Genomic DNA, 13,953 nt, shown 5'->3' on the forward strand with positions numbered 1-13,953 from the left:
GATTCATGATTTTCACTTTTTCCATCTTTTGCAATTTACTCCACTTTCCCAAAATATGCCATTTCCCATACCACCGTATGCAGAAATCATTTTTCCACAACTTTCTCTTTTCTAAACTCAATCATTCAAACATGCTTCTGCCAGCCAAATTCCAGACTTCATGGGGCCCACTTTTCTTCTATTCGTATGGTAATTACAACGTTCCTTCCACGTGAACTCTGCGATTTTCTTAATCTTGAATGCTGTTAGATTTAGCATAGGAGTTGGATGTAATGTAACATGTCACCTCAGAAGTGGCAGGCTCACTAAAGATTCAGTATAATCTGAAGGCCTACTGCTTCTGCTTGACTTTTCTGTATGGTCTGGTCCTCCCTTTCTGCTCCCTTCAGGTTCTAGCCACCATATCTTCTTCGAACAACAGTACCCTAAAGTAAGTATGTGTCACCACCTTGAGTAATAGATGCAAGCGTCTTTACCTTTCAAGGTGACTAACCAAGGAAAAAACGTAATCTTCTCAGCAAAGTGACTGTACATTTTATGCAAGTCTAATCACCCATGTATTCTGCCACCTATGCACTAAAACCTTGCCTACCCCACAACCTTCAACGGTCTGAGACAGCCTGACAGTGGTATGAGGAGCTTACAAATACAGTTTACTACATAAAGTAAATTGTCTCCAGTTTGAAAGCTAACTTTACCATGCCCGTTTCAGTACTGATATGGCAGGTGATTTCCGCAATGCCCCAGTATGTAAAAGGAATTTACCATTCTTCTGCATATATTCTGGCATGTTACAGTAGCAGGTTTTTTTTCATGCATGCTGGCTGATGCTGGTACTAACTGAACCCTCACACCTTACCACAACTTCAAAAACTATGTTATCTAGGAGCCATTCTGCTGCCTGTCCAGAGCAGTCTGTCACTGGTGCTAGTTATAAAGATATATTTATCATTACACATTAGGAGGTCAAAGAGAAATATGTGCTTGCTCTACCAGAATGGACTGTTGGTCATAGTATCATGCATGCTAGAATTGCCTTTTGCCAGACCAGTGAATGACAACCAGGCCAGTGAATGACAACTACGAAACATCACCATGGTCCTTTGAGCTTCATCTTTATTGGCAATGGCTGCTGTGCTTTTTAGCCTTGTTTAATAACATTCCGAGAAGCTTTTGATATTAAACCCCCATTGTGAACCTTCCCATTACCGAGTTATCACATTTCAGTAGACAGTAATGCTGCAATCTTTGTTCATAAATATTGCACGTGCTTTCCTGGTTGATGGAACCCTGGCCCTGAAGCCATTGAAATTTGCCCTGGGAGGTAAAGTGATGCTGTGAAACTAAAGCACATCACTGCTATGTTTGCCCTGCCCTGTCAGCTGGCTATATCAGTCACAGAGTTTGAATCTCCTTACCTTCTAACTCTTTGGGAGTTGGGAACATGTAAACAAACAAATTCAACAGACTCCATCATGCACATATATGGGAATTTATTTTAACAGAATCACAGTGAACATTCAGTCAGTCCTGTTGGTCAGTCATAAAAACCTTATTTGACTTGAATAGTCATGAAAGCACATAGCATGATACAAAATTTGATTTTATATAGTTAAAACTCACCTCTGTATGACAAAAGGAGATGGAAGATCCTTGAGGGATCATCAAAAGCCTCCTAGGGAAGCTACTACGTGGAATTTTGAACAGTTAAGGTGCCCCTACACTCCCGCCCCATAGTTGGCAGTTGCAAAACACGGGCCCAGATTTAGAAGAATCTGGCGCATCAGTACTGATGCGCCAGATTTCTTGCTCTGCCACCTATTGACACCAAGGGTGCACCGTATTTACAATACGGCGCACCATGGCACATGTTAGGCCAAAAGCGTCAACATTTTTTACGCTATTGTGACACTTTGCTCCACTAGAGTCAAAAACGTTGACTTAGTGGAGCAAAGTGCAAGGAGGCCTATTGATTTCAATGGGTGGGTTCTTTTAACACCTGCTTTGAGCAAGCGATAAAAATGATGCCAAAAATAGAGCAATGAAATCTTGTATATTGCATGCGCCATTTTTGCGGGCCTCCTGATGCCGGAACACCCCCCATTGCATGTGGCACAAGGGGTCGCAAAATGTCACAATGCATGCATTGCACCACTCTGTAGATATGGCTCTGCAATGTTTTCCTCATTGAGCCACATTAGCGTAAAAAAAATGACGCTAAGGACCTTGTAAATCTGACCCTTGGATTTGTAGAGGGCTGTCATTTTTCTTACAGCCTTATGTTCTAGCTTGGCCGGAGCAAAAAAGAGCTTTAATCGCTCTGTTTGTTTGTTGCACCATTAAGACCAGCAAAGGGTCCCACTTTAACCGTGTGGTAAAAAGAATCCCCAAGTAGCAAAAACGCTGTACTTTATCAGTCGGTTTCCCTGAATGTAAAATGTTTTGGACCTAGTTTTCTTTGGCCCACTGACTATTACATAAGATTTACGATGAATAATTTTCAAATCCAAAGAAGACATAAACTGTACAAAGACATCCAGGGCTTTCTGCTAGCTATTGGCAGGCCTTGTAGGTACAACGACTTCATCAGCATAAAGGCGCATGGGGATGAAACGATTGCCAACCCTCGGGAAATCCAGTTTCTTTTGCAGTAAATAGTCGTCAAGGCCATTTGTGTAGATCAAGAACAGAAAAAGAGCCAAAATACATCCCTAGCAGACGCTTCGGTTGAGACTAGAGATTCTGTACATTCGTCACGGGGACCATATCGTATGTTAACAGTGGTGATTCAGTATGATCTTCTAATGCCCATCGTCTCTCACAGTTTGCTATCGATGACAGTGTCAAAAGAGCTCAACAAGTCCATGAAGGCTCGGTGTAAAGAACCCTCCCTATACTTGCTATACTTGCTCTACTTGCTAACAATTAGAAAGCGGTTAAGACACTGCTCAACTGTTCCTAATCCCTACCCAAAGCCGTACTGAGCCCCCAATAGAATGTTTTTTGCACTGACATACTCTTCCAGTCATACCAACAAGACCCTACCCAGGGCCTTAGCCGTAGAATCAATTAGAGAAATTGGCCTATAACACTCCGGGTCAATCCTATCACCTTTTTTAAAAATCATGACCACTGTGGCCTCTTGCCATGTTGGTGGGAGTGGGATAATAATAGCTGCTCTAAAGATGTTAGTGAGCATTGGGGCCCAAAGGGCAGGGCTGTTTTTGAAGAGGTCCGCTTGGACTCCATCTGGTCCAGGGGCTTTCCTGCACATGCCTTGCTTAATGGCTAACTCCAACTCCTTCACTAAGATAGGTTGACTGAACTGGATGTCAAGATCCCTACCTTTCACCATGCCAGCGTCCATATCTAGATGACTTATTGGCTTATTGACAGGGTTAAAAATGCTGGAGAAATGTGTCACTCATGCTGTCTCTTAGACAAGTCAATCAATGTTAAACGGAGGTCCCTTCGAGAACAGGGGCGGATTGATGACATCCCTTAATTTCTTCATGTCTTTTGAGCGACTCACCAAACAGCAGATCGGACCAGGCTTCGGCCTTTCTGACCCTAAATATATATTTATTTATAGTTTTTCCGTGCAGCAATGATCACTTGTCTGTATTTTGGGCCAGCCTTAAGGGCTGTTTTCAGTGCACATTCATTTCCTCTACCACTGAACACAAGTGCTATCACTAAGGGCCTGATTTAGATCTTGGCGGATGAGTTACTCCATCTAAACATTAAGGGCTATCCTGTCTGCCGAAATATAAATCCCATAGAATATAATGGGATTTATATTTTGGCGGACGGGAAATCTGTCACAGTTGTGACAGAGTAACTCGTCCGTCGAGATCTAAATCAGGCCCTAAGTGTCCTAAAATGACAGAGTCTAGGGTATGTAAACCACTAGAAGGGTCCTCTGGTTTATTTTATTTATTTGTTGCACACACACAGGACAAGTATGAGTGTCTCAAAGTGTACTGACTTCATTTCAACAAAACTACCCCAGTACAGGAGGAGCAGATATTCCAATGGGCCTTTTAAATGGACAAGTTCTTCTCAAGAAACCATTCAAAAGATATGCTTAGAAGGATTGTTTACAGTACATTTTCCAAAGTACATATTAGCTAAAACGTGATATTTTAGAGGTGCTTTTATATGGTATGTTACGTAATAATTTAAGGACTGACGTGTTACCCTAGAACATTTTTCCACTGCTTTCGGGTATACAACTACAACAAAACTGACTCCCTAGTAGGCGCACCAGTTAACAGAGGCACAACGTTTGTTCAAACAGGATACATTACCACATATGGTGCATGGACCTTCTGTTCCCTTACATCTTCAGGGTCGACAAGAAAATCGTAGCACAAGAATAGATGACTGAGACCCATATTTACAAGAAAATGTCAAAGCGTGGCACTGCAAGGCACCATTAGGAAAGTGCAAGGATGTGCTGTGTTTACAGGAATACCACGCATCCCTGTACTTTCCTCTGCAGTGGTGCACAATTCGCTGAGTAGCGCAAAGGCAGGCCCCCTGCACCATGATGCAAGGATGCCTGCATTGCAGGGATGATTGTTTATGTGCAGGAAGGGACACTTTCCTGCACACAAACAACCATTAGTGGGATTTTCCTCCTTGTTTGTGTGCTGCAATATGCAGCACACAAAGAAAGAGCAAAACATTATGTGAAATAAAGGTATTTCTCCTTGTTGCGCCACTTTTACGTCACCCCTGGGGTGGCGTAGGACTTTGACACATTCCCAGGTTTATGAAACATGGTAAATCTGGGAATTCATCAGATTCCTTGGGAGTTGCATAGGAACACCCAGCGCAACACCCATGGAATGCACCCTTCACGCATAGTTATGCATCCATATTTACAAGCCAATGAAAAGCCACGCAAAGTGGCTTTATGTGGCCTTGTAAATATGTGCGTGCACACTGCGCTATTGGAGCATCCAAAAAAGTGACGCTCTGGCAGCATTATTGTGCCGTAGGTGCATTGTAAATATGCCCCTTTGTTTTTTTTTCATTATACTATATTAACATCATTAACTCCCTCGATCAACCTTTTGGTGGTATGTCTTGTACACACATTGACATAACACAGATGTTCATGTTCATTCCTATAAAGTTTATTTTGCAGCCATACGGAAATACATTTTCCGTATCCAATCAAGCTATGAAAAGGAACTTTATTAAACTCCCCATATGATCCCTTCTGCATAAGCCTTGCATTCATAGTGGAAACATCTATTAACTTTACCAGTTTGTCAAAGCACCCTTTGAGCATGTCTTTCTTTGATTTATAGTCTTTAACTTGGACGATTGCCTTTTCCATCTGCCAATAGAGCCAATATATAAACTGTTGGCTCTTTCTTGCTCTTTCTGCAGGACATTTTGGATACTAATCTGTGCTAACCTTTAATAAATGGAAAATGTTACTGGGTCCCCACCAATTCCTCCTTTGTAATGCTGTTTAAGATTTACAATAAATCAAGAGACCATTACCCAACTCGAGAAACAGCTTTGAGATTCAGCATCAGCCACTGGAGTGAGTTAGGTCTCAGTTACTGTTTTTTATTATTTAATACAAATCATGGAGGATGACCCCCTCTATCACTAATATCCCTCAGTAAATAATTTCTCAAATTGTATACTATTACAAGGCCAAAAGGGTTCCTCCCAAAAAAAAGACTCAATGCCCATTCTAGCTAACGAAGCATATCTGGCTTGGCAGTGGCATAAACGTTCCAAATAAATCTATAAGGGGGGCCACGTCTATTATTTACACTGTGTCCTCGGTTAAGTTAAAGAATTTTACTCTTATTTGTGAAGTACTGAATCCCTGATTAGAATGGTTAAGCATTATAGGCCTGAGTTATAAGGTAGAAGGTGAAAGTTGTATTCGTAGGAAATAGATACATCTTTAGGTGCCTTTGCAAATTTATGTACTTATTTTGCACTCGAGTATATTTAATTGAGACCACAAGTTAGATTGCAATTATCAGTATCAATTAGAAGACAATATGGGCCTGATTACAACTTTGGAGGAGGTGTTAATCCGTCCCAAAAGTGACGGTAAAGTGACGGATTTACCACCAGCCGTATTACGAGTCCATAGGATATAATGGACTCGTAATACGGCTGGTGGTATATCCGTCACTTTACCGTCACTTTTGGGACGGATTAACACCTCCTCCAAAGTTGTAATCAGGCCCAATATCTTTAAAAATAATTGGAACCTTTCTCATATACAGATATACTCATTGGGCAAGTTGTGAACAGCTAGAGTGTGTATTTTAAATGTAACTTAAAATACAACACTTCACTTTTTTGAGTGTAGTTGTGGTGCTGGTCTTGATGATAAAGGGGGTGATTCTCACCCTGGCGGGCGGCGGAGGCCGCCCGCCAGAGTTCCCCCCTCCAAAATACCGCTCCGCGGTCGAGAGACCGCTGAGGGTATTCTGTCTTTTGCACTGGGCTGGCGGGCGGCCGCCAAAAGGCCGCCCGCCAGCCCAGTGCAAAAGAGCCTTCCCACGAGGACGCCGGCTCAGAATTGAGCCGGCGGAGTGGGAAGGTGCGACGGGTGCAGTGGCACCCGTCGCGTATTTCAGTGTCTGCAAAGCAGACACTGAAATACAAAGTGGGGCCCTCTTACGGGGGCCCCACGACAACCCATACCGCCATCCTGTTCCTGGCGGGAGAACCGCCAGGAACAGGATGGCGGTATGGGCTGTCAGAATCCCCATGGCGGCGCAGCTCGGAGGATTCTAAAGGGCAGCGGAAAACCGGCGGGAGACCGCCGGTTTTCCGCATCTGACCGCGGCCAAACCGCCGCGGTCAGAATGCCCTGCGGGGCACCGCCAGCCTGTTGGCGGTGCTCCCGCCAACCCTGGCCAGAATGACCCCCAAAGTGTGCTCCTGAACTATGCACCTCCTTTAGATGGTTAACCAACATTTTGTTGTACACTCATATATTAAACATTGATAACTGTTTCCACCTCCAACATCACCTGGTAAATATGACCAGTTATCTTTTGTGTAGATTGCATGTTTTCAGCCCTTTATTTACTTAGCCATCCATCAGGGTGAAATTTCAAAGTGCCTCCAAGGAATTAATTTGCCAAAAATGGAAAGAAACTCCAAACAATACTAGCACTAGACTGTCTACGGCGTTCCTCATTGTAGATGCTCACTAAATCTGTGCGAAATAAACCAATGGCTTACAATTCTATTCAGTATTTTAAAAAAGTTCATCGACTTTGTAACTTGTGGAACAGACAAAGGGGGTCATTCTGACTTTGGCGGGCGGCGGACGCTGCCCGCCAAAGTAACCCCGTCGAAAGACCGCGGGGGTCATTTCGACTTTTCCGCTGGGCCGGCGGGCGACCGCCAAAAGGGCGCCCGCCGGCCCAGCGGGAAAGACCCTGCAACAATGAAGCCGGCTCCGAATGGAGCCGGCGGAGTTGCAGGGGTGCGACGGGTGCAGGCAGTCTGATTTTCACTGTCTGCTTTGTTAGAGGGCCCCACGACACCCGTTCCCGCCATCCTGTTTCTGGCGGTGTAAACCGCCAGAAACAGGCTGGAGGGAAGGGGGTCGGAATCCCCATGGCGGCGCTGCAAGCAGCGCCGCCATGGAGGATTCTCCGGGCCAGGGGAAATCATGCGGGAAACTGCTGGATCCCCTTTTCTGACTGCGGCTTTAGCGCCGCGGTCAGAATGGCCCTGGAAGCACCGCCAGCCTGTTGGCGGTGCTTCCGTGTCCCTCCACCCTGGCGGTCCATGACCGCCAGGGTTGGAATGAGGGCCAAAGTCTTTTTTTTTTAAGGAAAAAAGTGTAAAATGGGGCTTAGCACTGCAGCAGAAACCTTTACCCTGCCATGCGCTGATTTACCTCTGTTATTGGTGGTGGCGCTCCTTCTCATTTTTCAGATTCACAATACTCTGGAACTGGATTTGCAAGAGCCCTGCGGCAGGAGGGTTGGAATCAGCTGCTATTGTGATTCTCCATTGCAACTCAGTGGACAGCCAAGAAATATATCACTGGAGCCTGATATCCCATCCTTGTTGAACAAGACGACAGGCAGCAGTGGATGCATGCAGTTTACTCTTGTCCTTTTGGGAAAAGTCTGGAAATTTCCTACTTTTTAATGAAGTACAACATTCCCCAAAAGTACTTGCAAAACCAAGGATCTCAGAAGTACAAGAAGGTTCCATAATTACATTGTATGCAGCACTGGCTGCCTCAGTAAAGTTACAATTGAGATGTACCTCAATTGAATAGTCACAATTTAGGCCATTAACAAAAAGCTGTCTGACTGTGAAGGGACCTTCTATATTTTAAAAAGAGCCAAACCTTTTGCCCTAACCACAATGCCACCTCAGCCTAGGAACATGTTGCCAAGAATTACCACTGCATGTTTCCCATTAAGTCATACTAATATACATCAAAGGTTAGAAATTCAGTCTTAAGACAATCCCATGTCAGCTCATTAGAAATAAAACCTCTCTTATATCATCACTTGCCGGATGTAGTATCTCCTCATCAGCAGACTTCAGCCTTCCACCTCTATCCACTGCCTAGTGCCACTTCTGCAACCACTCCATACTGCCTAGTGTGCTCCAAGAAGGGTGTAGACCACAAATCTGCAGTAATGCCTCCAGAGGAGCCAAGGCCTCACATGAAATCTGGGATTCATCAGCACCCACTCATGTAGAAACACACTATTCACTCAAGACCTGTTATGCAATATCATCTGCCGCATAGTTGGCTTATGACATGGTTTGGGTAGAACTAATTTGCCATTCACAGGACTAACTGGCATACAAAACTCATTCTTTCAGTGCAGAAACCTGCTGCACAATCAGTCCCAACTTGTCATTCACTGCAGCATGATTTACCACACCCCTCTCAATACACAGACTAGAATTGAATGACTTGCTCACACTAACATAGAACTACTGACCATAGATAAGAAAATACTGGGTATGGATGATTTTAATTGACAAGTCAATAAAACCTAATCAAAACCAGCAATGGCTTTTGGTGAAACACACTGGCTGTGGGCTTCGGCCACCTGGGGGATGCTCAACGAGCAAAGAAAGTTACATATTCGACATATACCTTACGCTCAATATCAAAGGGCTGGTGTTGCAATGCCCAACAGTCCTCCGTGGGGCACTTTGCTGGAGATCTTTTCTGAATTGTCTTATGGTACGGGTGATTTTACCAATAACATTTCAGAGAAGGGATTCACAAAGAGGTTCAAATGAAATGTAGATTAGTCTGACTATTAAAATCTACTAAAGGTCCCTTCTGCATCTATTAATTCATGGGGCCTCTGTATACCAATAAAAACAAACAGTAGATATGGGAAAAATTATGTCTTTTAGATCTTTCACTTGGTCGACATGTTTCACGCCTCATCTGTCCTAAAAAAGGATCAATGGCACCTCTTAAGGACTGAACTGTTGATACTGGCATTTGCTAAAACTGCATGCTGAATAGTGTAACAGTTAAAGATATCCAACTAGGGTTCCACATATACCTGACTGGACTCTAGTTTTTCCAGCTTGGCCAGTCCACCTTGACAAGCCTAGTTTTTACTGAATCAACCATAACTTTAACATATTTATCACTTTCCACGAATATTATTCTGTGCTGCACCTACACAAAGGAAGAAGGCTGGCTACACAGGATTAAGTACAATTTGCTCACTGGAGTTATGTCTGCATTACTAAGCATTTAGGGGCATACTTAAGCGCCCCGAGTGACATTCTAATGCCACATTAGCATCATTTATTTTGCTAATGTGGTGTTATAAGGCAATAAACGCTGTGCCATATTTACAAAGTGGTGCAATGCATGCATTGTGCCACTCTGTAACCCTTTGTGCTACATTATGCCTGCACCAGGCATAATGTAGGCAAAGAAGGGGTTCCAACATTAGGTGGCCAAAAAAATGGCGCAAAGAAATCTAAGAGATTTGTTTGTGTCATTGTTTTCGGCACATTTAACGCCTGCTCAGAGCAGCCGTTAAAAGGAGGCTTCCATTGGTTACAATAGGCCTCATGGTACTTTGCAGGATTAACGTCAACATTTTTTACGCTAATCCTGCAAAGCGGCGGACTAGCATAAAAAATCTGATGGTAGTCCCCTAACTACCGCTAGGGTGTGCCATATTTTAAATACAGTGCATACATGGTGGTGTTAGAGGGACGCTAGGGAGTGCAAGAAAAGTTGCGCTGCACTGTGTACAGTGCCACTTTTCTTAAATATGCCCCTTAGTTATTTTCCTTCAGGTAATCAAGCAGCCAAATCCTACTCTCATATCTGCAAATACGCAACATGGCGGTAGATAGTACAAAGTGAACAGAGGAATAGAGATCCTAGCAGGTATATGGGGACAGGGCATGGACACGGGAAAGCGTCATGCATAACCTTTGGTTTCCAGATAGTTTTCCCTGCAATGAGAGTTCTTGTGACCCACCTGCAGGCAAGATGTCCTATGCATATGAGGGATGGTTATTATGGAGGCATAGTATAGATATCCAGCAATGTGGTGAATAACTTGTTCTTGTCCTGTCATCCTGCTACCATGCACTATCCAACATTGCTACCTCTCACCTAAAAAAAATTCTGAGTCGCATGTTACATGCTACCATGCTGTCTTACAGTATTTTATTGCTAACAATATTCCAACCTGATTATTTTGTAAAACCTCTCATCTCAATATCTATAATCATGGCACACCAATGGAAATGCTTAGTTTTCCTTACTTTCTGTGATGGTAGTTTTAGTGTCTTGATGTTAGCTGACATTCTTGTATGCTGTGCACTAGACCAGTGGTTCCCAACCTGTGGCCCAGGGGACACCTGGCGGGCCGCAAAGCCTTCTCAGGGGGTCCGCGACTGCTTAGAAAATTAAAAAATATTAACAGATAAGGTCCCCAGCTTTCAGTATTGATTCAGTGGGGGTCATCAGGTTCCAGTAATGATAAAGTGGTGGTCCACAGAAGTCAAAAGGTTGGGAACCACTGCACTAGACGATTACTTATGACCATTTTGGTCAGATATATCAATTTTTTCCTTTCCTCTGTGACCCTAATCTCCTTTTTTACTCCGGATACTTGATACCTGCTTCTAAATTCACCTTGTGATTCTTTTTTAGGGCAACCACAGAGCTCAATTTTCAGTCTGAAACAAATGTTTGGCGTCAACAGCCAGGTTCAGAGAAACCAAGCTTGTTTTTCAAGTACTGAGCCATTTCCTATTCATTTCAAATGGACAACACAGCATCGTCTTGATTCAGAAAACCTTTGAAGAAGCCATCCATCTTCAATAATCTACATTTTATCACAGCCACATGCTATCTTTACCTAGTGATGGCCACTGTTTGGGTACTTGAAATTATTCGCACATCAAAGCCCATTTATCTGGAAGATATGTTATATATTTAAGTGTTTTCAAAAATGGTAGATATTTTGTACGAAAAACTTTTGTAAGATGTATATATATGTATTTTGTTACAGCAATATTTAAAATAAATTAGCTTGCAATGGCAAGACATGACATTCCACAAATGCACACGATAAACACTGTTTTCAATCTTGATATATTATCACCACAAGGGAAATTGTGATCACCCCCTTTTTTGCTTATTTTTTGTCAATCATGCCAAATTGAAAATGGTTTGCCCTAAATGATTCTAAAATAAAATCAGTCTAGTATCTATAATATACTTATATGGTGCCACTGACTGAAGTATACCATCAAATTACAAAAAGCAATACATGGTGACTAATGGCATTCTGGTATTTGATAGTGATAAGGCACCCATTGAAAAACTCTCATCTGAATATAGGTTTGACATAAGCACAGGATGGAGATTCTAATTATCGGATAAATTAAAAAGACCCCTAAGATGTTTTTGACTTTCTATTATTTTTTTTTGTTTATAAGTGTATGCATAACGTGAAAAGAAAAGCTCTGATGTTAAAAGGTGCTACCAAATGAAGTGCAAAACTGAGCCACTGTAAAAATGTGCTTTCAGTTAATTTCACGCAGGGTATTCAACATTCAGTATTGTCAATTCAAATCAAATGTAAGATTTTTTACAGTCTCGAAGTGATGTCACAGTAATGAGTGGAATGACAAAGAGCAGCTGGGCGCATATAAGATTCAAAAAGAATAGTTTCCATTTTCAGGAAACCTACTAAATCAGGCCCTGGTGCTGTACCTTGGGCGTCTCGTTTTATTCTTGATAAGATGCTTTCATAAATTGTTTACTAAAAGTCTTACAATAATTACTTTTTAAATGTTTGAATGCATTTATGGACCATGGTAGCACAATTCATAATGACAAAGGGCTCCACACATCCAAACGCTTGTATTAAAACGTTAGTGTAGTGTTAGAGAAACTTGAATTGTACAGCAATCAGCTACAGTCTGCCAATATCTTTAGTGTTCTGTCAAATCAAAGTTTGTTAGAACATGAAAGACGCCGAAGCCTCAGGCAGGGTCTTTTCACTTCTGTTTGGACAACTACAAGTAGAGCTTTCATTTCTTTGTCACTTTAGTAATATGATGTAGCATATTTGTATATACTGTTATGAGCCGTAGTTTTTACAAAAAGCCTTCTATTTTTACTGTATTTTGAGAAAATGTACCAAATACCACAATAAAAACATTTGGTCACGATTAATTGATCTCCAGTGATGGCATTCAGTCAGAACGAGATTAGCAGCATGTTTTGTGGAGGGCTGTAATGGGATGTAAGTCAAACAAGTATTAACAATGCCAATAGGTATGGATTCTAAATGAAAGTGCATCCTCAAGTCAATGATGGGTTTAGGCATTCAACAAGTCATGACATAGGCATTCAGTCACTCATCTTAGCACTCCGGGGTGCATTTATCCACCCATTGACTCATTCTCATATTACTCGACTGACACAATACAATAAATTCACACACAAACTCAACAATATATGCAAGATAAATTAAAAGAATAAAGTGGAAAAAGAAAGCATGCTGCTGCCTAAACATGGCAGTCATGGGCTTGCAATAACAAATAAAGTTAAACATATCAGCAGGTTGCCATTGTGCAATGGTATTCTACATGGTGTTTTGTTATTTTAAACTTCCAGCTGATGACTTGCTGCGCTCTCCTGTACCATAATTCTGTAAATTTGGCCCCCTGACCACAGTGTAATAATAAATCACCTTTAAAAGTCCTTTGCCTTTAACACATGCATTTCAAAATAAGCAGGTGCGGCCTACTGGCTTTCTTATAACATGTCATAAAAAAACAAATCTATCCTATGAAGTCTCACAAAAATGTTCACACCAAACCAATAAGGCCTATAGCCATTACTATTTTTTGAGAATATAGCCAACATAGGTCTAATGAGGTATACATATGCTAGCGACAATCAGGCATACAGTTACACAATTACAAACATGTATAAAATTACCGTTTTACAGTTGGTAAAACAATATACTACCACTCTTAAAAGTGCCTAATGAGGACTATCAACCAACTCAGGCTGACTGTATTGACTGTCTGCTTTCCAACAAGGCAACCATCATGCATACAGTCACAAAATAAGAAATGTAAACAATATTACAGTAAGCAAAATATTAGGGGCCAGATTTATCAACTTTTTGTGTTTCCTTTGGCAACACAAAACCTAGATGAGTTTTACTAAGCCACACAAGGCCGCTTTGCATGGCCCTGCGTAGCTTGGTCTCTGCCTTGTGTTACTGTACTTGGTGGGGGCATTACAAGGGTGGATCATGGGTGTTCCCACACATTCACTCACATATTCTGAGGCATTGCCAGATTTACCAAAACTGGTAGCTCTGGAATGTGTTAGAATTGTATGCCTTCACACCAGAGGCGCAACAAGGAGAAATATCTTTATTTTTCCTTGCTGTTTAC

The 13,953-nt window shown here is 42.1% G+C and overlaps 1 protein-coding gene across 20 annotated transcripts in view; it reads left to right on the plus strand.

The window, feature by feature from the left end:
* Positions 1-12,715, plus strand: part of PROM1 (prominin 1) — a 616,480-nt gene extending 603,765 nt beyond the window's left edge. For all 20 annotated transcript variants that reach the window (XM_069202406.1, XM_069202442.1, XM_069202511.1 and 17 more), the window contains one exon: positions 11,183-12,715. Coding sequence is in view for 2 of the 20 variants with exons in the window: in XM_069202370.1 (XP_069058471.1) it covers positions 11,183-11,273 (91 nt within the window). In the remaining 18 variants the exon portion in view is untranslated. The remainder of the gene's footprint in view (positions 1-11,182) is intronic.
* The last annotated feature ends 1,238 nt before the right edge of the window (positions 12,716-13,953 follow it).

Source organism: Pleurodeles waltl, chromosome 1_2 (assembly GCF_031143425.1).
Source record: "Pleurodeles waltl isolate 20211129_DDA chromosome 1_2, aPleWal1.hap1.20221129, whole genome shotgun sequence".
Taxonomy (NCBI): Eukaryota; Metazoa; Chordata; class Amphibia; order Caudata; family Salamandridae; genus Pleurodeles; species Pleurodeles waltl.